The sequence below is a fragment of the Oncorhynchus masou genome, chromosome 18 (genome assembly GCF_036934945.1).
Source record: "Oncorhynchus masou masou isolate Uvic2021 chromosome 18, UVic_Omas_1.1, whole genome shotgun sequence".
In the NCBI taxonomy this organism is placed as follows: domain Eukaryota; kingdom Metazoa; phylum Chordata; class Actinopteri; order Salmoniformes; family Salmonidae; genus Oncorhynchus; species Oncorhynchus masou.
Window position 1 is genome coordinate 55,646,944 of NC_088229.1, and position 26,388 is coordinate 55,673,331.

Below are 26,388 nucleotides of genomic sequence, written 5' to 3' on the forward strand. Positions count from 1 at the left end.
CTATGTTTCCACCTCGTCACCTTCATGCTGTGACACTTCCATCACACTTGGTATCACCTTTCTTTCTTCCTGTCTGTATTTTCTGTCCCTCTCTCCTTCATTCACGGCCTCAAATTGTCATCCTCCATTTTCTCCTTTGTAATTCTCATCCTCTCTCACGCTCATGGCTTCTCTCTCTTTCTCTGTCTCTTGTACATAGACAGTTGACCATGCATTAATTGACCTCTCGTCACTTCTGTTTCTTTCTTTCTCTCTCTCTCTCTCTCTCCGTCCCTCCCTCTCTCTCTCCTGCCTCCCCTCCTCCCCCTTGTTTGGCTGACTCCCACTTGATACCCTGTCCCCCCCACCCCCCTTCCTTGTCCCCCATCTTTGATTCCATATCCCCATTCTTTTCCCTCCTCTTTTCCTTCCCTCTTCGAAACATGCCTTATTTACACCTGCTTACCCCATGCATTCTCTTGTTCTGATCCTGAAACGCAATACCTCGATCCATTTCTTTACGCCTGCAACAAACCTTTTTTACCACCTACAACCACCACCACCAAACCTGCACCAAACACTTCTCCTTTACACTCCTCCCAAACTCTCAACGCCACTTTTGACGCTAAACTAGAGGCCGCAGGCTTGGCAGCCAGCCCAGACTCCCCTTTGGCTGATGAATGGTATAAGCTGGAAGGGTCTCTCCTACAGCAGGACCTCAATGCAAACTCCACCTCTTCCTGGATCAAACCATAGGTAACACCTTAAAACCATGGGGACCCCGAAATGGAACCCCCGTTAGCTGTACCATATTATTTTTTGGACCTAATCCGTCAGCCAAACATGTTAGGTTCTCTCAACTCCATGACATTGCATGTTGGCAGTTGACACTGAAACATAGCACCCACAGACACACTTGAACACAGAACACACTAACACTCTCACGTACAGTACACTATGCATGACTGCAAATCACAACTAGTACCCACTGTGTTCACTGTGCTGTGTCTGTACAGTATGTTAGGTAAAGTTGAAGTATCACCCATAAATTGCCCTCTGTGTTAGTGTAGGTACGTTCAAATAATGAAATCAACCCTTACAGAAAATCACATGATTACACGTCTGTAGTTTCATGTTATCACATGTTTCTACACATATTGTCACCTGTTATCACATTAACTTCGCAGCAGATCACATGTGATCACATGAAAACGTGCTCACGTGAGAATGTGTGTAATGCCATGTGTTCTTTCCGTAAGGGAATAGATAGGTAGGGGAACAACAGCACCAAGCTATTGAGCTAAGGGTAAAACTGTGATTTGTATATCAAGGCCCAATTGCATTGTATTGCTCAGAGTATCATCCAATCAGAATAATCTATTATTCAGAATAACCTGATCTTTCTTTTCTCATATCATGAAATAAGAGTATCTACGTGTTTTCCATATATAATGTATAGTGTTAGATACTGTGTGTGTGTGTGTGTGCGTGCGCGTGCACCAGGCTGTGTATTTGAGAGTCTGCGGCCAGAGTGCGATTGTGTGTGCCGCTTGCGGCTGCTGCACTGAAGTAGCCCGGTAACACTTGAGGACTATCAGGAACGGCGGGTCACGTGTTGTCTGATCTGCTCTGTGTTGCTGTCTCTCTCTTCAGGTTGTGTCATATCACGCGTTTGTATGTGGGCTTTTTCATTCTTACACGTTACACTGTGTCTCTGTCCGACTCTCAATGCCGTCCGAGTGTTGTGTTTGTGTTGTTGACGTGTGTGTGGCTTTTACTGTGTTCTTTTTTCTGTCAATGGTGCCCCCTCTACCTCACTGACATTGACCCTGACAGATAGCAAAAGAGACATCGCTCTTTGAAGAAATCAGCATATGCACAGGGCGAAATTTCCCATCTCACAGATTTCTGTCATATGATATGTACATATTCTAGCTATATTTAGGGCTTACATAATGGATGATTTTGAATGCGATGTTGTACAGCGGCCATCTTTGGGTCAAAGGTCAGTGGGGTCAGCGGAGCCTCCAAGGTCACGGGAATAGTACCTTACGATACATGCCGTGGCGGGAACAACATTTTCAGCCATATCATCATATGGCTCTCCTCAACATTGTACAGTCCTCACATTGACAGACAAATGCGACAAACTAACATCAATGCAATGCTGATTAACGAAAAGTTGTGTTTTAAGTGTGTCGTGTTTCGAAAACACTATTCCCAAGACCACAAAATGTGTGCTTTCAGTGCCTAGTGTCGTTAAAAAGGTCAGACGGAACTTCTTGGCTGTACTGTAGTGACCTGAGTACACTCTGTCCCCATAGGAAAAACCCTTTTTTGGTTCCAGGTAGAACCCTTTCCACAGATGGTTGTACTTGGAACCCAAAAGTGTTCCCCTTTGGGGACAGCCGAAGAACCCTTTTGGAACCCTTTTTTTCTAAGAGTGTAGTTAACTGCACTTGGTGAATGAAAGAAACACCAAAATACTGACTCACTGACTGATGCCGACATCACACTGTCAGACAGACACTATGACAGACTGATTGACCGACAACTGGCTACATGCCATCTAAGGTAAGCGAGCCTTGAGCTGTTGAACTCCTCTCTTGGAAGCCCCGGACTGCTTCGGTGTTGTGTGTTTTCAACGGTTCTTTTTTGTGCATAAAAGCTCAACTCAATTCCGCAAATCCCTCTTTAAAACCAAAACGGAGGCCATTTTAAGCAGGAAGCCAGAAGCACTAGAGGTTTCATAGGATGACATTCGGTGTTTACTGAATGAATCCTCCTCTCGTTATCACGGTACAAGCGTTTGGTGGGGGGAAAGCTATAAACCTTTAACTCCCAGAACATTTAACGGTATTTGTGCCAATTCTACATGCCAACCTTCAGCTCTCAGCATTGCTGAAAATATTGGTATCAGTAGGGGGACTCGAGGATCACAGAAACTTGACTTCCCTCTGTAACCTGAAACGTGTTACATTTGATAGTAACGGAATAACGTTGCATCCGTGTGAAGCTGAACTAAAAATAGAATGCCTCCGAGCAGCATTGCCATTCAATCTCATATTGACCAAAAATCGAATTGAATGCCAAGTGGATAGGAATGAGGTGAAGAAACCCAAAGGGAACACTGTAAAATCACCGGAGGTTTGATGGCCATAATTGCCCCAGCTGAAAGTAATAATGGCTTAACGATGTGTTCCCTTTTTTTGTTTTAAAGTGGGATTCCCTATTGTGCTCTCAAACTGGTGTTGTGTGCTTTTCCCACAGTCTCGTTCTTAGATCTCTGTATGTGGAGTCCTTAAGTTATTTCAGTAGTGTTTTAAGTCTCGCTACAAGATACTTGTCCGTTTGACCTCCTTCGCCCCGAAATGCAATATGCAGGGTTCAAAAAAGGTCAAAGGGTCAATTACCTCTTTGATTGCTCACTAGCAGTCATTCCCTTTCCCCCTCAATACTGTCCTCTCATCTGTTCTTTTTCTTCTTCTTTTTCTTCTTTTTTTCTTTCTTTCTCTTTACCCTCTCCCTCACTCTCTGTGTATGTTTCTGTGTCTATGGCCATGTCCAAAATCTCTCTTGCGGTACAGCGCGTCCCCTTATCGAATGATCAACTGTTGTCGAAAGTGGTCTGAAAAGCCGATTCTCTTCCACAGTAGTGTGCTTTGAACGCTACTAAAATCTAGTAGCGAGATGAAAAGTTGATGTGAGTGGTACATCCTGGCATCCATACTTCAGGGCATACTACATTTTTGAAATTTCACATACTTTAAAATGTCCTATTTTTGCATACCCAAGTAGCCTAATATTTAGAATGCAAGTATGGGTATTTAGACATGGCCAATATGTGTGTGTATTAATTTGTGTCTTGTGTGTGTGTGTGTGTATTGTTTTGTGTGTCTCTCTTTGAGATTTCTGTTCATCTTCATTTCTCCAGATTCTATTAGTTGATTTTGTTGTGTATGTTTAATGTCTGTTTGTCAAGGACCATTGTCAATCAGAGTCCCCTCTGTAACCTGAAACGTGTAACATTTGATAGTAACGGAATACCATGGCATCCGTGTGAAGCTGATTTGAGTCATTTGAGTCTGTTTCCGTTGTTTCCGTGTCAAGTGTGTAATGTTGTCTGTTACTTTGTCTCTACATGTCTCTACATGTCTCTACATGTTGGTGTGCTCTGTAGTCTGTTTGTCTTTAGTCAGACTGTCTATCTAACTTTCCTCCTCTCAATCTTCCCATCACCTATGCTTATTTTTAATAATTGGGATCATTTTATTAAATTAAATGCATAAATGAATAATACACATGTATTTTTATTTAAAAAAATAAATACAAATAAATAATACAACAAATATTTTAACAAGTTACATCCACAGTGTGGACTTGATTGTATTTCAGTCTTAATTTAAATTTAAATTAATTAAGTAATCAAAAAACCTTTGACCTTCAGAAAATACATTTATAATAAGGTTATATTTAGGCACCATTGACTTATTGCATAAATATTTGTCTTAAAATAAATCAAAAAATGTTCTTTGGAAAAGAAAAGCTGTCAAATCATTTGCATACAGGGAAATCTGGTCATAATGGACACAGTGGATGGATGGGTAAGAGACACACACATTCAATACCATGTGTAGGTCCAACGGCTAATATGGGCACAATCAGAATGTGGACAAGATCAGGACAAAGGACACGTTAGCACCAGGTATAAACAGGGATTTTCTCTCTTCTCTTTTTACTCTCTTTTTTTCTCTTCTCTTGGATGCCTGTTTTGGAGAGAATAGATTGTTGATTGATACAGTATGTTGCAGTGTAGTGGAACATTTTGATAATAGTTGAAACTTTGAATCTAATTGTAGACATATATGACCTGTATAAATTGTAAAATACATATCTCCTTGGAGAGTAGGAAGAGGGTAGCTGACGCACATACAGTATGACCTAGATACAGTATGGTTAACAAGTCACTGCCAGCATAATATATGGTGTGTTTTCCCAAAACACATCCGAGGCAAGTGCTGAGCACATTGTGGCTTGTGTTATGGTGCAAGAACAGACCAATATATTTAAGTATGGGTAATACAAACCCACACCTTCTTTAACAACCTCCAGTACCTTCGGGAAGTATTCAGACCCCTTTCCTTTTTCCACATTATTCTAAAATGGATTACATAAAACATGTTCCTCATCAATCTGCACACAATACCCTATAATGACAAAGCGTAAACAGGTTTGTAGACATTTTTGCAAATGTATATTTAAAAAATAAAAAACTGAAATACCTTATTTACGGGCCTCCTGGGTGGCGCAGTGGTCAAGGACGCTGTACTGCAGCGCCAGCTGCGCCACCAGAGACTCTGGGTTCGTGCCCAGGCTCTGTCGTAACCGGCCGCGACCGGGAGGTCCGTGGGGCGACGCACAATTGGCCTAGCGTCGTCCGGTTTAGGGAGGCTTTGGCCGGTAGGGAAATCCTTGTCTCATCGCGCACCAGCGACTCCTGTGGCGGGCCGGGCGCAGTGCGCGCTAACCAAGGTTGCCAGGTGCATGGTGTTTCCTCCGACACATTGGTGCGGCAGGCTTCCGGGTTGGATGGCGCTTTGTTAAGAAGCAGTGCGGCTTGGATTGTGTATCGGAGGACGCATGACTTTCAACCTTCGTCTCTCCCGAGCCCGTATGGGAGGCGTAGCGATGAGACAAGATAGTAGCTACTGAAACAATTGGATACCATGAAATTGGGGAGAAAAAGGGGTAAAATGCAAATTAAAAATAAAATAAATAAATAAAGACCTTATTTACATAAGTATTCAGACTCTTTGCTATGAGACTCGAAATTGAGCCCAGGTGCACCGTTTCCATTGATCATCCTTGAGATGTTTCTACAACTTAATTGGAGTCCATCTGTGGAAAATCCAGCTGATTGGACATGATTTGAAAAGGCACACAGTTGATAGTGCATGTCAGAGCAAAAACCAAATCGTCCGTAGAGCTCCGAGACAGGATTGTGTTGAGGCACAGATCTGGGGAAAGGTACCAAAAACTTTCTGCAGCATTGAAGGTCCCCAAGAACACAGTGGCCTCCATCATTCTTAAATGGAAGAAGTTTGGAATCACCAAGACTCTTCCAAGAGCTTGCCGCCTAGGCCAAACTGAGCAATCGGGGGATGAGGGCCTTGGTCAAGAATCCGATGGTCACTCTGACAGAGCTCCAGAGTCCCTCTAAATGTCCTTGAGTGGCCCAGCCAGAATGCGGGCTTGAACCCGTTCAAACATCTCTGGAGAGATCTGAAAATAGCTGTGCAGTGACATTCCCAATCCGAACCTGACAGAGCTTGAGAGGATCTGTAGAGAAGAATGGGAGAAACTCCCCAAATACAGGTGTGCTAAGCTTGTAGCGTCATACCTAAGAAGACTCGAGGCTGTAATTGCTGCCAAAGGTGCTTTAACAAAGTACTGAGTAAAGGGTCTGAATACTTATTTAAATGTGATATTTTTTTTGGGGGGGGGGTTTATACATTTGAACATTTTTATTTTATCGTTATGGGTTATTGAGTGTAGATTGATGAGGGGAAAAAACATTTTTATCACTTTTAGAATATGGCTGTAACTTAACAAAATATGGATAAAGTCAAGGGGTCTGAATACTTTCCGAACGCACTGTATTATCTCATGTAAGTATAATATACAATACGAGAAGTATAACGTAGTATAGACTTGCCAAGGAAAACCTTATTTTGGGGTAAAACTCTGGTCTGAATATTTGTAGTTTTTCTCTGTTCTTCATGTTCCCTCCATCGACCTCTCCCTCTGTGATTAACATTCATTCTCCATCCCATTCCCAGGCCGCCAGTGCAGTGCAAGTGTAACTAAAGTCTGACTGTAGGTAGGTACTTCCCCTTTCATGTAGTGCCAATTAAGTTTGGCTTTAGGTCCGTATCAAAGTCAAAGTGAAACAAAGTAGATGAAGTCCCCTGATATGGTTTATTTACATGTACTGTACATTTATTGTTTTATAGTGCAGCTAATCTCACGACAGTAGATATTAACTCCCTTTAAGTGTAATGTAAGTCTGGCTGTAAGTAGGTATAAACGTTTTTATCGTAGCAAAGACGTTTTATGCCTGGTAGAAGTAGCTTTTCGCTTTTGAGTGCATGCTGGGTCCATTTAAATCACCATGCAATGCCTGACATTAGGTACGTCTTTCCACGTCCGTTTACCAAACTCCTAACTCGAGTCAAACTGTCAAGGAAAGATGTGTGTACCTTGTGTTGTCCATGTGAGTCTCCATCTTTCACACCGCTCGTGTTACCAGATTCAATGTGAAGACAGCTACTGTGGACGTTCAGTTATTCTTTTTTTTTTAAGAAAAGGTTTTGCTTAATGGGGCTTTACTCTGTTTCCTCAGAAGATTAGTTGAGAAGATGTGGATTAATAGTGTTTTCATGTAGCTTTGATCAGTTTAGTTTTGGATCACATGAACCGTTTGTGTGAGCCTCTCTCTCTATTTGTTGTTGGTTGTCTCTCTCCGTCTCCAGGTATGGCATGCTGCATGTTGATTTCCAGGAATAGCACTAGGAGAAAATCCCCAGCATACATGCTACTGGTGTGTCTCGCTATAATAACTCTCTCTCCAGCCCTACACTTCCACAGTAGCAAACATAGAATATCACTGTCGAATGCGTGAACCTACAGTATATTTGTCATCATTAGTATACGTACACTGGTAAAAAATTAAATGGCCAATCATTTCAGCATTTAAAGGAACTCGATGTTGGCAAACAATATTGGTTGCAATTAATCCAGTCCAGGACTGTATCGATTCAAATTCATCACATGAGAAACTGTTTAGACTGGAATGTTGTAAGTTATCGACTGGCTGTAGACACATTTGAACCTTTGCCATTGTGAGGTTCTTTACATAAGTTATTCATTTGTACTTTTAGAATGTGATAAAACAGTTCAGTGTGGGATATAATAGTTTCGGGAACACACTCGCAGCCAACACATGCACATGTCGGAACATAAGGGAAGGTCAAAGTTAAATGCGCTACACAATCTACACAGTTCGGATAAGTTGATCGTCCATCTGAGCTTTGGAGTGTGAGCGGGACATTAAAAAAAGGTCAGCTATGGATGGAGCAACAACGGTCCCCTTTACAGCACCCTGCCACTGTTCAAGACATGGTTGTGTGTGTAGCACTGGAGAAGCCCAGTGATAATGTCCTCATCAATATTTCACTTAGTTGCCTTCCCACTAATGTGCCTCAGCCAGCTAGAATTTAAAAAAAGGAAAATTTTTATTTATGGACTAGTGATGTTTAATGTAGAGTGGTCTAGTTGGTCACTGTGGACTGTGACGTTGCCATAGTGAAGTGGTTTTTTCCCAATGCAGCAAGGAGTTCAGAAAGAGCCTCATGCCAAGGGGTGTTCTTTGTTGTCTATCTTTGGAGTGAAGACCCATGATTGTTGGAGTTCTACACTCGTACAGACAGTGACTCTCTAATGAGACTATGCCCGATGCCGCCATTAGAGGAGATTAGCTAGCTCTTACACAATTGGCTGGACTGCCACATACTGTAAAAATAATAGCTTGATAACCCAGTGGTGCTCTAATGGTTCAAATCACAGATTGACACCTGCAGACCACACAGCTTCACCCGCTATGGGTCAGTTAGGCATATTGTTAGAGTAGTGTTAACACCACTACCAATGGGGTTTTATATGTCACCTGACTCAACAGCACTCTTCAGCACACCACTGTGTAGTGTCTACTCTCTTTCTGCTCTCTACGGGGGGGCGCTCAATGTCTGCATGCCTTGCCCAGTGATATCGACTGAAAGTACAGAGGGAAAAGCTATATGTTTTGTGGTGCTTTACACAGAAACCTTCACGCAGAGTTTGATATAAAAGCAGAAATTCAGTGAGAATACCAGCGGCCATTGTAATACAATAGATTTGGCTTGGTTTCAATTTAGCAGCGCTCTGTGTTTTAACATACAGGAGTAGAGCACTGATTTACCAAATGTTGCTTTTCCCCCTATAAATAATTCTCTGTTGCAGGATGTGGTTCCCAGGAAAGAGGAAGTGAGTTTGAATGTGGGGGGGGAAATGTGTTCTGATGTTGGCCATGTGAAGTTGTCAGGACTCCAAAGGGAGTCTTGAGAAATGGCCTGTTTGTAACCACGGATTTTGTGTACATGAGTCTTGGCTCGTATCACTCTCACGTTAGTCGGGAAAATGGACACATGTTTGACTCAGGATGAGACACCGTTTTGTGGGAACATTGTTTAAAAAAAAACAACTATTTTACGTCCCTGACAACTTCATTTGGTCGACCGTTTTGGTCAGTGAAACCTGAGCTTTGTGTATTTGCTGTATTTGCTGCTGTGTCTTGGTCTAAAAAGAACTGCTTTGCCTTTGACCAAATGGCTAAAACACCTGAACATAGGAACCTGGTCAGAGCTGTTGTCTTATTAGGCTATGTTGGGTGCTTTATTCAACTGGTCTGAAGGTTTGAATGTTTTAATCCTAAATACCTATTTAATCAGAACTTTTTTTGTTTTCTCTATTGAAAAGAATAATGAATTGACATAAATCATAACTCGCATTTTCTTGTTCTGTCCCGTCCTGTCTTGTCTCTATGTCTGTCCTCGTCTGTCTTTTGTATGTCTCCTAACGTCTTGATATGATTTACTCACAATTTGATTTATTCCCATTTGATTACTTTCTATTGTGTACTATTACTAACCTCTATCTTACCTCCATATGCTAACACTCTCAATATATTTTTCAATTATATGCATCCTTCATTCTACACCCAAATAACCATCAATATGTACATTTCCCATGTCCACCTTGTCATCACATGTATAAACATTTCAACTTTTTATTTTTTATTTTTTAACTTGCATTTAATTTAATCCTAAATAACAAATCCAACAACTAAACAAAATAATTATTGTAAACTATTTCCTTTCATTCAATGTTCTCCTCTAAAGCAACTGGCTATGAGAAATCTCACAGCCTGATCAGCATATCAGGAATGGCTGGGTCAACCTTGCGCCTCACTCCAATTACTAGCCCGTCCTTTGAAACCTATGCGGCCCCAGGACCATTGCGCCGCTGCCATTCCCCCATCCCCTCCATTTTGTAGCAGAAAGGAGGTTCAGGACAAACAAAATGATGGATTGGCTATAAGGACAGAATGCATTCATGCTGCCACTAGAGTTGTGTACAATGCAAAACAAATAGCAATAACGATAATGATTTTGAACGTAGAAAGATTCTGACCACTTGTCTTGTAAAAACACGTACAACAAGTACTATTTAATGAAGCTGCCAGTTGAGGACTTGTGAGGCGTCTGTTTCTCAAACTACAGTTACATATTCAATTGCAGAATATGTGTGTAGATTAACATACTGCCATTTTTGTGCTTTCTTGACCAAACAACCGAAGCTAATTCTGTCCAGAAAAAAAGTGAAGAAATGAAACGTCTACAATTCATGTCGCCAAAGGGAAAACATTTTTGTTGTTGTAGATATGGTCAATCTTAAGTAGGTTTCTACTTAATTTGTCACATGTAAATATCAATATACGTATCTATAGAAACCTTTTTTTGGTATTCATCACATGCTCCTTAAAAAAAAATATATATATAAATATAGGCTCAAAATGAAGAACCATCCATTTAATAATCACAAGGCACTTTCAGTTAATAGTTTCTAACACATTTAAAGGGATACTTCAGGACGTTGGCAATGAGGCCCTTTATCTACTTCCCCAGAGTTGGATGAACTCCTGGATACCATTTTTATGTTTCCATGTCCAGCAGAGGCGCTTGGTGGGAGGAGCTATAGGAGGAAGGGCTCATTGTAATTGCTGGAATGGAATACATTAAATTGTATCAAACACAACCATATGGAAACCACATGTTTGACTCTGGTCCATTTATTCCATTTCAGCCATTACAATGAGCCCATCCTCCTATAGCTCCTCCCACCAAGCTCCTCTGGTGTCCAGTATGAAGGATGTCAGAGGTAGTTATTCGAGCCAATGCTAAGTAGCATTAGCGCAATGACTGGAGTTCATCTGACTATGGGGGAATTAGATAAAGGGCATCATTGCCAAAATCCCAAAGTACCCCTTTGAGCAACGTCAAAATAACACTCTCATAGCGAAACGATACAACTGCAACTTAAGTCCTGTCCTAGCAGGTCACGAAAGATTATGACAATAACTATCGACAATTGTCACGGCGAAGACGAAATGTTCAATTAATATTTGAACATCACACTCGATGGTTAAGGCACTGGTGTTTGTTATACACTGTCATGAACTGTTGTGTAAAGGGCGTTGCTTCTACTGTAGTGTTGCTTCTACTGTAGTGTTGCTCAACACTGTAGCGTTGAGTAAAATAGTTGATATAAGTAGTTAGAATAAAAAGATGCATCCATGTTAGTGAGTGATAGGAAGGGCGGGTGAATGGAGAGAATGGAAATAAATAAATATATAGTACTAGAATATTCAAATATTTGTTAAAATACTGTGAATTATACAAAATGATGTATAAAATAAGCCGGATTGACTAGTATACTGTATGTATTAGGTATCACTAATGGAAACACTTTACCAACATGTATTATTACTTTACAAGTTGCATGTGCAGATTATACATAAACACACACCACTTTACAATACATGAAAGATATATATTATCGTAAAAAGCATAACAGGGACGTAAATATTTAACATTTATTCCAACCCACTGAAGGCTTAACCATCAGGATCAATATTTCTAACAGTAGGATGTTTAGTTTTTATAAATATATGTTTCACCTTTTACTTTTGATAATCATTTTCTACTTTTTCATTATTATTTCGTCTTGCTTCTTGAAAATCAAAAAAAGAAAGAAAGAAAAGGAATAGAAAAATTCAATGAAACAATTTATTCCACCACTCAAAAGTAATTAAATAGAGGGGATGAGACTGGTCCTCAAATGGGATGCAGTGAAGAAGAACAATCTAGCTAGAATACAGTCAATATATATTTTTTATGATCTTTATGAAGTACAACAGATTGTCTTCAATTTCCACAACCAGTCTTCCCTCTTGGATTGCCATCTTCGTATATAATAATGAATAGATATGAACATGTCATATGAAAAGAGAATCACTCATGCTCATATATGCAATATTACATGCAATATAACATTGATGCGGGAAACATACTGTGCACATACACGTAATTATGCAAATCTATTTTTAATCTTCAAAGAGTGCACAGACTTAATAGGCAATCTACCTATCTAATTGGGGAGGCAGGTAGCCTAGTGGTTAGAGCGTCGGGCCATTTACTGAAAGGTTGCTAAATTGAATCCCCGAGCCGACAAGGTCAAAAAAACTCTGTCGTTCTGCCCCTGAACAAGGCAGTTAACCCACTGTTCCTAGGCCATCATTGTAAATAATCATTTGATCTTAACTGACTTGCCTGGTTAAATAAAAACTGTTCACAATCTAAATGTACTTACTGTATAAGAATGACATGAGCCATTTGTCTTGTCTTCTAGATTTTGATGTTGTTGTAGATGTTCTTTTTTATTTTTTTTACGCTGAGATAATTTTGTATTTCTTGTATTGGTCGCGTGTATTCATTGTAAGAAATTGATTTTCTGTACCCGTCCATATTTAAACAAATATTTGTCCTCAAAAGGTCTCACCACTACCTTCAGATCCATATCATCGTAAGTACCTACATTCCATAACATAACACAAAGGAAATATGACAGACAAATTTGTGAAAAGCAGAAAGAGAAAAAAAACGAAAATGCCGAATCCCAACTTGAGATCTGCGCATGTCACTCGAGTTCTCACAGAAATGTCCTATTTGCTATCAACGCATGATTTACGTGATAGCGCAAGTTGTGCACGCAGATCGCATGTTAGGAATTGGCCCTGTGGGATCCAATCAAGATTTGAATCTTGACTGAGCCATATTCCGCCTATCAGTACATCCTGCCTAACAGTACTTATTATGGACCTACATATATTATTGACCGACAGCCAAAGTTGTCGTAGTCTGCCCTCACTACTCTTTGTCTAGCAGCTTAATGTATGACTCTGAAAAGCATTTATTTTTTCCTGGAAATCCAAGAGCTTCCCTACATTTGACTTTCCAGAATCCTGATGTAAGGCCATATCCCAATTTGAGATATGCATGTGCCTTTTTTAAAGCAAAGCCTCCATTGATGTCAGTGATTGATGTATGTTAACGTTTGCACTGCACATGCACATCTTAGGTTAGGATGTGTCCATATTTCTGCACACCTGCACATTGTCTATAGAGGGAAACATGTAGAATATGTATCATTACTGCACAGGTGGAATTCAAATAATATTTTAATGCAATTGCTGTGCTAATTTGAAGGAAACACAGCTGTTATGTAAATTAAGCAATTAAAGAAAATGCCCACCCATTTCTCTTCATTGGAATGTTTTCGTTCCACGATGACTGATTGTCTATAGTTTATGATCACTGGTGTTTAGAACTTTTTTGTTGTTGTCATTTGCATAGTCACATAGTTTTGATTTACTCCAATTTTCATTCTCCACTTGTAAACATACCACCTGTACATAATTGTAACTGAAATATAAGAATGTATAAACTTTGTTTCTGTAGAGAATGAAGGCTGGTATCATATTGCTGTGCTCAATACAACACACTTAGAACAGACCGACAAATGTTGAAAGGGCCTCTATGAGGCTTCTATAGGCTGCAATGTCAATCTAGGAACACATACAAGCTAGCTAGGTTTACCTAGCTACACCTGCAAAGCAATGCTTGTCATTTAAATGGTGAATATTGAATAAGCACATAACTGTATCTACACATGTGAATATATATTAAAGTCACCTGAAATAAATTTTTCAATGTATACTTTGTCTGTGGGGAAGAGGCAAGCTTGGATGTGATTGCCAAATTGGATTTAGCCTGATCCAGATGGTTATTTTAATAGTTTATTACTAATGCTACAAACACCATGTGTCTGTGAATATGCTAAGAGGGGAATTGTACAACATTCTCAGTTTCATTTCCATAACTGTTAATCATTATGTCGTATTTAAACTGTCATGTTTATGTCATGTTTATGTGGGATATTTGAATTCATGTAAAAAAAAGCAACATATGCAACTCAGCTGAAATTATCTTAAACATTCAGTAAAATAGTTTACTTATGCTGGATGTATGCTATACATGGTCATATCTGCTTCTTTATGTACAGTTGAAGTCTGAAGTTTACATACGCTTAGGTTGGAGACCTGTTTTTCAACCACTCCACAAATTTCTTGTTAACAAACTATAGTTTTGGCAAGTCGGTTAGGACATCTACTTTGTGCATGACACAAGTAATTTTTCCAACAATTGTTTACAGAGAGATTATTTCATTTATAATTCACTGTATCACAATTCCAGTGGGTCAGAAGTTTACATACACTAAGTTGACTGTGCCTTTAAACAGCTTGGAAAATTCCAGAAAATTATGTTATGGCTTTAGAAGCTTCTGGTAGGCTAATTGACATAATTTGAGTCAATTGGAGGTGTACCTGTGGATGTATTTCAAGGCTGACCTTCAAACTCAGTGTTTGAATTGTTTGACATCATGGGAAAATCAAAAGAAATCAGCCAAGACCTTGGGAAAAAAATTGTAGACCTCCACAAGTCTGGTTCATCATTTGGAGCAATTTCCAAACGCCTGAAGGTACCACGTTCATCTCTACAAACAATAGTACGCAAGTACAAACACCATGGGACCATGCTGCCATCATACTGCTCAGGAAGGAGACTAGTTCTGTCTCCTAGAGATGAACGTACTTTGGTGCAAAAAGTGCAAATCAATCCCAGAACAACAGCAAAGGACCTTGTAAAGATGCTGGAGGAAACAGGTATTAGTATGCATATCCACAGTAAAACGAGTCCTATAGTGACATAACCTGAAAGGCCGCTCAGCAAGGAAGAAGCCACTGCTCCAAAACCTCCATAAAAAAGCCAGACTACAGTTTGCAACTGCACATGGGGACAAAGATTGTACTTTTGGAGCAATATCCTCTGGTCTGATGAAACAAAAATAGAACTGTGTGGCCATAATGACCATCGTTATGTTTGGAGGAAAAAGGGGGGACTTGCAAGCCCGAAGAACACCATCTCAACCGTGAAGCACAGGGGTGGCAGAATCATGTTGTGGGGGTGGCAGCATCATGTTGTGGGGGTGCTTTGCTGCAGGAGGGACTGGTGCACTTCACAAAATAGGTCATGAGGAAGGAAAATTACGTGGATATATTGAAGCAACATCTGAAGACATCAGTCAGGAAGTTAAAGCTTGGTCGCAAATGGGTCTTCCAAATGGTCAATGACTCCCAAGCACACTTCCAAAGTTGTGGCAAAATGGCTTAAGGACAACAAAGTCAAGGTATTGGAATGGCCATCACAAAGCCCTGACCTCAATCTATATAAAAATGTGGGCAGAACTGAAAAAGCTTGTGCGAGCAAGGAGGCCTACAAAGCTGATTCAGTTACACCAGCTCTGTCAGGAGGAATGGGCCAAAATTCACCCAACTTATAGTGGGAAGCTTGTGGAAGGCTACCCAAAACGTTTGACCCAAGTTAAACATTTTAAAGACAATGCTACCAAATACTAATTGAGTGTATGTAAACTTCTGACCCACTGGGAATGTGATGAAAGAAATAAAAGCTGAAAGAAATCATTCTCTCTACTTTTATTCTGACATTTCACATTCTTAAAATAAAGTGGTGATCCTAACTGACCTAAGACAGGGAATTGTTATGAGGATTCAAATGTCAGGAATTGTGAAAAACTGAGTTTAAATGTATTTGGCTAAGGTGTATGTAAACTTCAGACTTCAACTGTACATAGGAATGTAATATTTGAGAACTATACACAGTTTGACATAAGGTAACTGTATTCTGGTCAGTGGTGAAAGACATGTACTGTAAAGGTAAAGCTTAATTAAAAAGGAAATAATACACTGAAAAATATAAACGCAACATGTAAAGTGTTGGTCCCATGTTTCATGAGCTGAAATAAAAGATCCCTGAAATGTTCCATATGCACAAAAAGCTTATTTCTCTCAAATGTTGTGCGCAAATTTGTTTCCATTCCTGTTAGTGAGCATTTTATCCTTTGTCAAGATAATCCTGCCACCTGACAGGTGTGGCATATCAAGAAGCTGATTAAATAGCATGATCATTACACAGGTGCACCTTGAGCAGGGGACAATAAAAGGCCACTCTAAAATGTGCAGTTTTGTCAGGCAATACAATGCCACAGATGTTTCGAGTTTTGAGGGAGCATGCAATTGGCATGAATGTCCACCAGAGCTGTTTCCAGATTATTGAATGTTAATTCTCTACCATAAGCTGCCTCCAACATCGTTTTAGAAAATTATTTCCAACCGGCCTCACAACCGCAGACCACGTGTAACCATGCCAGACCTCCACATCCAGCATCTTCACCTGCAATATCCTCAGAGGGGACAGGGTGCTGAGTAGTATTTCTGTCTGTAATAAAGCCCTTTTGTGGGGAAAAACTCATTCTGATTGGCTGGGCCAGGCTCCCAAGTGGGTTGGTCTATGTCCTCCCAAGCCCACCCATGGTATTTCCCATTCTAAATCAACTACTATGGCAGCTTAATGACCACAAGTATTTTTACCATTATGAATACATTGTGCCAGCAACAGGAGTAGTAAAACCAATGATGATTGATTGATTGATTGATTGACACCAATTACACATTTTAGATAATTTAGGATGTTCTTAAATGAAAGCCACAGATGCTAAAATCTAAGGTCAGTAACCCTTTACATTTTTTCAACTAAAGTGATTTGATCAATAATTTTGTTCACAATGTAATTTCCCTTCATTTTAATTGAGTAACACAAATGACACTTTTTACACCAAATTATCAATGGAATCCTAAAATATATGACACGAAATCACACTGTGATTAGCTAGTCATTTTCTTCGACAGAGACCCTCCTGCAATAACAGTTTGCCACTGGAGGAAATACTCAAGGTCCTTGTATATCTTTAAAATTACAGATTTTTAAGGGCAGTAACACTAATTCCATAGCATTTTTGGAAACACACACAAAATAGCCTTTGATTTTCTATCTATACAATATCTTAAATACTTTGTTTGCTTTCTAGCATTCAAAACAATAGATAGATATCGCTGAATCACAAAAACTTGTTACTACAACTTTACAACTTTAAACATGTTACTGCATGTCCACTGCTTGGATAAGCCATTTTTCTTGATATGATTACTTTAACAATGCATAAACATAACATTTTGCAGTATAAAGGACTTGCATTATGTTTTATCATTGATAATCAGTTAAATTTGAACAAAAACATGTATGATGTGTTCCTATTTGTAATTTGAAAGTGTTTTTCATGTTTGAAATAGCTAGGGACTTAATTGCCACCGCAATTCAAGAATGACCCAGCAAGTTTTTCAATCCCTATAAAAATAGATATGGTGATAAAGGGCATCCTTGTCTTACACCTCTAGATGATGTACTATTTTCAAAAAATATATAATTTATTGACCTGATTTTATATTTAATGATTATCTCTTTTAGTTTTGACCTCATTTCTTCGCTCACTTTAATTCCAATCAGCTTTTCGCTTATGAATTTCAGGATATATAAACACCTACAGTAGATGATTTATGAGTTGACATGCCTCCTCAAACTGTGCTGTTATGTTTGAAACCTGCTAGTAGTTCATAAAAAATGCAGGAGCCAACAGACCCAATAGAATTATCATAAATTGTGAATGTAGCAGCGTGTTGAATTAGTAAAAAGGATGACATCATTCAGTTTTATGAATATAAACTAAACAAAAATAACATCAATGAATAGCAGGATATTTATGTGGATACTTGCACGTTTTCCTGGAGAAAACTTTAACCAGCTATTTTTCAGTGGACATTGACAGAGGAAGAGAGATGGAATGAAGATCAGTTTGAGAAGAGACATTCTAAGTGTGAAAGATTGTTGTGTAATTTGTGGTGAGACTATATAAGAATATTAAGATATGTCCTTGATGTCTATAGAATTGTAATTTATAGTACAAGTTCAAAATATGTCAATTTTACACATCCATATGCAATGCATTATGCTCTTATGAGTAACACAAACATATTTGCAATAACAGGTAATGCCACAACATTACCAGTTGCTACCACACATGTATTTATACTTACTTTATTCATGTCATTTTATTAGATTCCCAAGGTATTATGCAGGGCTTATAAAGATGATATGAAGTTCTAATGTAGTGTTGAGTCTACTCTGATGTACAGTGCCTGTCCTGTTGACATAAGATTGTGTTAGTGTTGTTTTCTTCATTAATATGATGTGTGTATGTGTGTCTGTCTGTCTGTCTTGTCTGTGTCTGTCTTGAAAGTGTTGTGCCATTCCTGTCTCACACAAACACACACACACACACACGCACACACATACAGTACAAACAAACACATACAATTCTACAATACCCCTCCCCCCCACACACACACTAACACACACAAGATGTCATGTTGGTCAAGTATTTTTTTTGCAACAAAGAAAAAGGTATATAATGCAAAGTGAAGATTGAATGTGTGTACAGTAGTTTGACTGGAGAGTGGATTGGTTGGTTGGTTGGGTGATGGTGTCATTGGATGTAACGTGTGACTGCAAATACATCTGTCACCTGTAGTTGCAGGTGAAGGTACATCGTTAATGTAGAGAAATGCCCCAAATGTATGTAAAATGTCCTTGATGTCCATAGAATTGTAATTTATAGTACAAGTTCAAAATATGTCCATTTTACTCTCACATGCACAGTAAACCTGCAGCATCCAGGTAAAGCAGATCCCACATCATTTCATATTGTCAATTATGTATAAGTTACATTTAACATGACCTAGGAATATATGTAATACTATGTTGATATACATTCAGGTAAATGAGTAACAGTTGGGGGCCTTATTTGTCCTTTTATACTCAGAAATACATTGATAAACTACTGTATTGGTAGCATGCTAATTTCTAATGCTACGATTGCCAAATGTAAAACCTTTCTTCATTGTAATCCTATTCAATCTTAAAGTGTACAAAATTAACAGCTGTTTATTCTTGTCTTTGCAGTGTTAAGTTTCTAGCAATTTCTCTGACGAAGACATACTGAGTCAGTTAATCAGAAATGAGCGGAGGGAGCCACTTTAACCAAGACGTGTGACACGGATGGACAGTTAAAAGGCATATCTTTGGCGTGACGAGAGAGAGAGAGACCAGAGGGAGATCAAGATAAACATGAGGTTGGATCTTTACGTTGTTACCAAAGCAGCCTCTTGGAAACTCCGGCCACACTTTGGAAGACTGTCTGACAGATCACAATGACGACCGACTGAGCATTGCACTGACACACTCAGAGAGAAAAGGACTCCTACTGCAACATTCCAGAAGACATTATATTGTGACGCTCAACCATCTCACAGTACAGTGACCAATAACCGACTGCAGTGCTGATCTACTGAGAAACTTAGAGAATCAATTAATTATCACTCACCTATAAACGAGAGACCAGGTCTAACTAACTATGTAGCATCTCTGCTAACACTGTAGCATTTGTTAGCTGGGAAAATAACGTCATGACCTTATCCATTGACAGTTTTGAACAGAGTGCTGCGGAAAGACGCACTAAAATGAAAACTTTACATGCCGTTTTACTCTTGTGTTATTTCCTTTTACAAGAAACTATTGTACATGAGAGACAAAGACAAGTTACCCTCTTACTGTTCTCTTTCTTTGAAAAAAATGTGTGAGAGCAACTGAACCAGTTGCAGGTTAAATGAATCAGAGAACTGAATTTGGACGTTTGATAATATATCTGTTCTCCCACCTCATGAAGGAGTTCATGACTTGTAGAAGTTAAAGAGACTGGTTATCAATCAAGCCTTTATGTCTCCCATTAATTTCCATCCAATCTGGAAAGACGATGCCAGGCCCTCAACATAGTGTACTACGTCCATATGATAGAAGTACTACGTACATATTATAGAAGTACATAGATGACCATACCAAAATGGATGTAGCATCAACAGAGAACCAATTAGTACTATATCCCCCCCCCCTGCAAAATAATTATTGGTGAACAAGACTCTCTCTGTCTCTCACGTACTGACTTTGAAATCCATGTGGCATACTGTACCAAAGGTCCTATGCATGCACTCGCTGTATGACTTGCCTATAAAGTAACAACAGTACGGGCTGCTATGGGATGAACATTCCATATATCTAGTGCAAAGCTTTGAACTGCCCTTGACACCTTCATTATCGCCTCGCTTTGGTACAAACGTGCAAGTCGGAAATGCCACTCGTGTGTGTGTGTGTATATAAAAGAGGTCATTCCTGAGTATATTTTAAAACATATTTAATTGAATGATATTTATTACAATTACATTCCTCTTGAACAAATAAAAAAGACTTCATGAACGTATGCGTATGACAGACACTGGTATCGGTCACTATAAATTGACTAACGTATCTGCTGCTCAAATCAATCATGAGTAGAGCACAGACTGACTAAAGGTCAAGTCCCATGCACAGACCTGCCAACAGGAGGAATAAGGTTCTAACTTAAATACAGCACAGAGGAGGCCTCCATAATAAGGATACCTTGAAGTCACATCAAAGTGTATCAGGTGGGGGAAAAAGTCCTCTGCTGTGGTTTTTACAAGTAACTAAACATGCACATAATACTATTATTATTATATCAGATGCGTATATACTGCCAATGAGGAAAATACGTCCCCTTATGCTTATACTGCCCCCCCCCTCCCCAGACGCATATACTTCCCTCATCTCTCTCTTGTTTCCCTTGCTGCCAAGCAATGACCAATGACTGCTTCAGGGTTAAGTCAAGCCTCCGAAACAAGGTAGCGATGCCCTCCAAATGAGACCATTAAGGAAGTAAAACGGAGGAGAAATGGACCAAGGAAGTGAAAAAGGGGGGACGTGTACAAAGAGAACAAATCTATATTTTGATAAACAAATCAGCTATCCATGGCTTCAGACGGAGAAGGAGCACCAACTGAAAACAGGGTCAAAATGCCATTGGGAAAAGCAGTTGCAAGCGTCTGTGAATATCATGAAAACCTAATCGGAACTGGTTTGGCAAAAAAAGAAAGAGAAAAGTAGAGGAATAATAATATATGAGAATTACGTTTTTGGATGTTTGGTGTGGTGGTTTGACATGAGCGACTGTGTTACAACAATAAAGAGAATAATGGAGAGAGTCACATGAGTGAGAGAAAGCTATGGGGGCGGCCCGGAGTGGGTGGGTCCCGGAGTGGGTGGGGCCCGGAGTGGGGACGGCCCGGAGTGGGGACGGCCCGAAGTGGGTGGGGCCCGGAGTGGGGACGGCCCGAAGTGGGTGGGGCCCGGAGTGGGGACGGCCCGAAGTGGGTGGGGCCCGGTGTGGGGATGGCCCGGAGTAGGTGGACGCTGTACTAAACAATGAAGAAGGAAAAAAAAGAAAATGCATTTTTGTAACTTTGTTTACCAGCATGACTACCCTGCATGACTGTCTTTTCTGCAAGCCCTTTGTTGAAGACAAGGGTGCTAGAGATACAACAAAAAAACACATATATAAAAGGAATTATTTAAAAAATGTTATATGCAATTAATATATATGAAAAAAAGATTATAATGAAAGAGAAGAGCTATATTTTGTTTTGAAAAAGTAAAAAATGTGAAAATTGAAACATGTATGTTTGCAAAATACACACTGAACTATGTTTTGTTAGATGAAATCTCTCTGCTACTACTGCCCCACATTCTGCATTCATTCATTCAATTTTATTGACCTCTGTAGTACTGTCTGCTTTTATTAAGCCGTACTTAAGTGTTTGTTGCTTCTTGTTTCATTTTTGTTTTTCATTCTAGCCAGTTATAATTCTATCTAAAATTAGCATTTAAGGGTTAATTTCACTCTTCAATTTTGAGAAGTGATCTTAGCCCTTTTCATCGATTCAAAAACTCAATGATTCCCTTCCTTGAATCATTTTCACCACCACTGTAGCAGCCATTTTAAATCGATAGCGCTCCATACTGTATGTTTGAAGGGTGTATACATTACAAATATTCAATGTTTGCTTTTAGTTGTTGTTGAGAATAATAGACTATTTGTCATATGATTGTAGCAGGGCAAATTGATACCATGGATGGTTACCTTCTATGCCCGTTTGGAGAAGTTTGTAACAGGTTGTTATTGGAAGTGGCTGGGTGGTTATGTTCTGGGGAAGGCAGTCTTCTTCCATCAGTCCTTAGGGGAGAGACAGTGAAAAGGGGGTTCAGGCCAGGATTTAATCTGATCAGCGGTAGATCCGTGTTATAGTGCGCTTGAGATTTAAAGGTCATTTCCAATTGAGCCGTGAACACGGTCTCCGCGAACGTGGGAACGTTGCTTTTAAAAGGTGCATAGCTGACAAAGTGCGATTGGATTGAATCACAGACTTTGGCCCGGGGTTCAAACGAATGCAGATGAATGACCTGTGCACTGCGATTGATTTTTAAAGGCGATTTAAACTGTTTGAGTCGACATCTGCGGTTTTGCAGCGAACATTATCTGTGTCTTTTGAAGTCAATTGCTGTGCTGGATTGAATCCAGGGCCTTAGTTAGTTATCCAATAAAGTGCAATATCTGTTCATGAGAGAGAGAGGTCGGTAAAGAGAGATTTGTTACTAGTCGAGAGATTTCAGGTTTGCATGAAACAAACTGCCATTCCAAAGTTGTGTCTGTTTTAAAAGAGACTCAGGTGTGTTGGTTGGTTTGTGTGGATTTAGGTGGTTTGCTATTTTCCGTATATAATAAATTCTAGTATATAGATAAAATAATGTGAACACCTTACAGTGACGTGAAACGCATGCATTGTGACTTGATTGTCGATCTCCTGAGGGAACGCGGTCTCGCCATATCCCAAGCTCCTTTGTTGTGTGTCATGAAACCAGTCCTGATGTTATGAACACTGTGCCGTGTCGTAGAGCAGCAACGTCTTCCTTGGAGAGACAACTGAACACTACACACACTATCAGTGTCAGCATGGGTGTGTAGAGGTAGCTTGTCCTTGTTGTTAGGTGGTCAGGTCTCGCATTCGTTCGTCATCCATTCGAGAACCATCCAGCTGATAGTCGTCGACGGGCAGCAGCTCACGGTAGCATACGTAATGTTATAACACGCTTCATACACGTTATAACATGTTATATCACACTTCATACAAAGACCCAGAGCTTCCAAACTGATGTCATTGAAGTACTTTAAAATGGAGGGGTGAGATTGAAAGAACCAGTGGCCACTACTGTGCAAGTTGGGTAGGTGTAGAAATATGTATTTCACTAGAGTTCCCCACTGTTGAACAGGTTGGGTGAATGTTGGTTTTCCAGACACTATCTTTAATAACAGTCACTTTCTCTTGAGGGTGTAAGCCCTGGCAGGTCCAGGATCAGCCCAGGCAGCTGTAAAAAAAAAAAGTATCTCTGTCCATCCCTAATCATGCATTTTAATTGGACTATCACCACTAGACTAGACTTAAATGAATGAACTACGGAGGCTACTCACTTATTTAGTTCAATCTATGTTGGTTTTTACAGGGTCTACAATGATGTCCACTTTCCCGCAAAAATTGGTCCCTGATATTTTTCTTCTTCCTCAATGTGTTTTGTTCACTTTTTCCTTTCAAACTATGATTTCAGGATTTTTTTAGAAGGCATTAAGCCACTTAGGCTTTGGGGGTCGCGAACTGTAGTGTTGATAAATATTCCAGAGGTAAACTTCCAGTAACCACAGTTCGTGAACTGAACACACTCGCAAATTCCCAAGAATTTTAGATATATTTGGGGTGGTTATGTTATAATATAGCACAGTATTGTTAATACATTCTCTGTTATTGACTGATGAGTATTACATTCCTTTATTATTATTATTATATATAAAAATACATGTGACTGCCCACTTCAGGCTAAAAACAAGATGTCTTTTTTTTCTTCTCGTTTTCTATTGCACAATACTGCTATTTGATTTAACAATGTTGAACACAATGGGTTACAGTGTTAAGAGTGCTAAGTCTGTTTTATGTTCCATTTACAAAATGCCTTTTTTTTATAACCAATGGATATGCGTAGATATGGACTTCATAACCAATCCTCAACAACAGCTACTGTAGATGACACATTATGTGAGATTCACCCACACCTGCAACTTTAACATATCCACTCATGATATTATGAAGTCCTTATTTACCCTCGCCGACCCCTTTTGTATACCTGGATGATCTATCTACAGTCAATGCATTCTCTGATTTCCATTTGTTCTCATTTTGAATTGAAGGTTCACCGTAAATTCCACTGGTACCACTTATGTATTTCATGTACTATCAACATTTTTTTGTGTGATAGAAACCAGAGACAACTATGCGGTTTAACTACTTGTATGGGTATACTATGGGTATGGATAAATACATTGCCAAGTTAGTTTAGAGTTGTAAGTTGTCCCTAAGAAAACAAACAACTAACTCTTACCCTAATGCAGTTGTATTACCTCAACACATAGTATAATGACAGACAGAGAAACGTAGATATACCTATTGAACCTACTGTATCATACCCATATGGATATATACAGACACAACTTAAAGGCAAATACAGTAACACTTTATAATAACTCATGAACAAGCCATTAGAAATCATGATACATGTTACTGAAATGCTTGCAAATAAAAAAAATGTAAAAAAACGTGTTTATTAATAGTATGTATACTACTTACATAGTTGAATGCGTATACTTGAAAGTTGTTATTAAGGGTCACCACAAACTCATTAAAGACATAGTATTACCTGTGGACCCTCAGTTCACGCATGGCCTTGAGTTGAAATATCGACAGACATATGTAAACCTAGTCATCAGCATTCCAAAGACAAAATGTATCTCATTTTTTCATAACACTTTGTAAAAACAGACTTAGGTGTTATTGTTTGCTGCCATGGTAGGAGAATGAATAGGAGAAAAGAAGTGGTCACTGGAACACATGGTTGAGACTAATGCTGTATTTTATTTTTGAAATGTTGGAAACACAAAAGTATTATTCATCAAGAAACTGTATAAAGTATATTTATTTCGATGGAATGTTCATGATCTATCTTTTTATATTTTGAAGAAAAAAATAGAAACATATCAATAAAGTATCATAATTGCACATCATTTCGACTATTGAGACTTAAAATGTATGAATGTCAATGCGATCTAATGTGAACAGAAATCTCCTTAGCAGCTTGAACGAATAAATGATTAAAGTCATGAACTGCTTTTTCAAAGACACTCAATTGCTTCAAATCATTGAAATGAACTTCAAATAAATGAAAAATATTTCAAATCAATAGTGTTGTTTGCGTTATGTCTGCGTCAACACTTTAATATTGTATCGATCATCATAACTACAACGCTTTCAGAAAATGTTCACACCCCTTGACTTTTCCACATTTTGTTCTTTTACAGCCTGAATTTAAAATGAATTAAATTGAGATTTGTTTGTCATTGGCCTACACACAATACCCCATAATGTCAAAGTGGAATTGTTTTTCAAGATGTTTACAAATTAATTAAAAATGAAAATCTGAAATGTCTTGAGTCAATAAGTATTCAACCCTTTAGTTATAGCAAGTCTAAATAACAATGTGCTTAACAAGTCAGATAATAAGTTGCATGGACACACTCTGTGACCAATAATAGTGTTAAATATGATTTTTGAACTACCTCATCTCTGTACCCCACACATACAATTATCTGTAAGGTCCCTCAGTCGAGCAATGAATTTCAAAACACCGATTCAACCACAAAGACCAGTAAGGTTTTCCAATGCTTTGCAAAGGGCAGCTATTGGTATATGGATTTAAAAAGCAGACATTGAATATCCCTTTGAGTTTGGTGAAGTTGTTAATTAAACTTTGGATGATGTATCAATACACCCAGTCACAACAAAGACACAGGCGTCCTTCCTAACTCAGTTGCTGAAGAGAAAGGAAACCGCTCAGGGATTTCCTCACGAGGCCAATGGTGACTTTAAATCAGTTACAGAGTTTAATGGGCGTGATAGGAGAACACTGAGGATGGAGCAACAACATATTAGTTACTCCACAATAGTAACCTAAATGACAGAGTGAAAATAAGGAAGCCTGTACAGAATACAGATATTACAAAACATGCATCCTGTTTGAAACAAGGCACTAAAAAGTAATACTGCAAAGCAATTCACATTTTGACCTGAATACAAAGTGTTATGTTTTTGGCAAATCC

At 39.1% G+C, this 26,388-nt stretch overlaps 1 protein-coding gene across 3 annotated transcripts in view; it reads left to right on the plus strand.

The window, feature by feature from the left end:
* Window positions 1-25,296, plus strand: part of LOC135504869 (potassium voltage-gated channel subfamily C member 1-like) — a 69,650-nt gene extending 44,354 nt beyond the window's left edge. Inside the window, exons 5-6 of one of the 3 annotated variants that reach the window (XM_064923770.1) lie at window positions 614-735; window positions 19,188-25,296. In XM_064923770.1, coding sequence (XP_064779842.1) covers window positions 614-735 — 122 coding nt within the window. In that variant the 3' untranslated portion in view covers window positions 19,188-25,296. Of the gene's footprint in view, window positions 1-613; window positions 736-9,974; window positions 10,253-19,187 lie in introns of those variants that run through there. The other 2 variants (XM_064923769.1, XM_064923771.1) reach the window with 2 other exon arrangements.
* The last annotated feature ends 1,092 nt before the right edge of the window (window positions 25,297-26,388 follow it).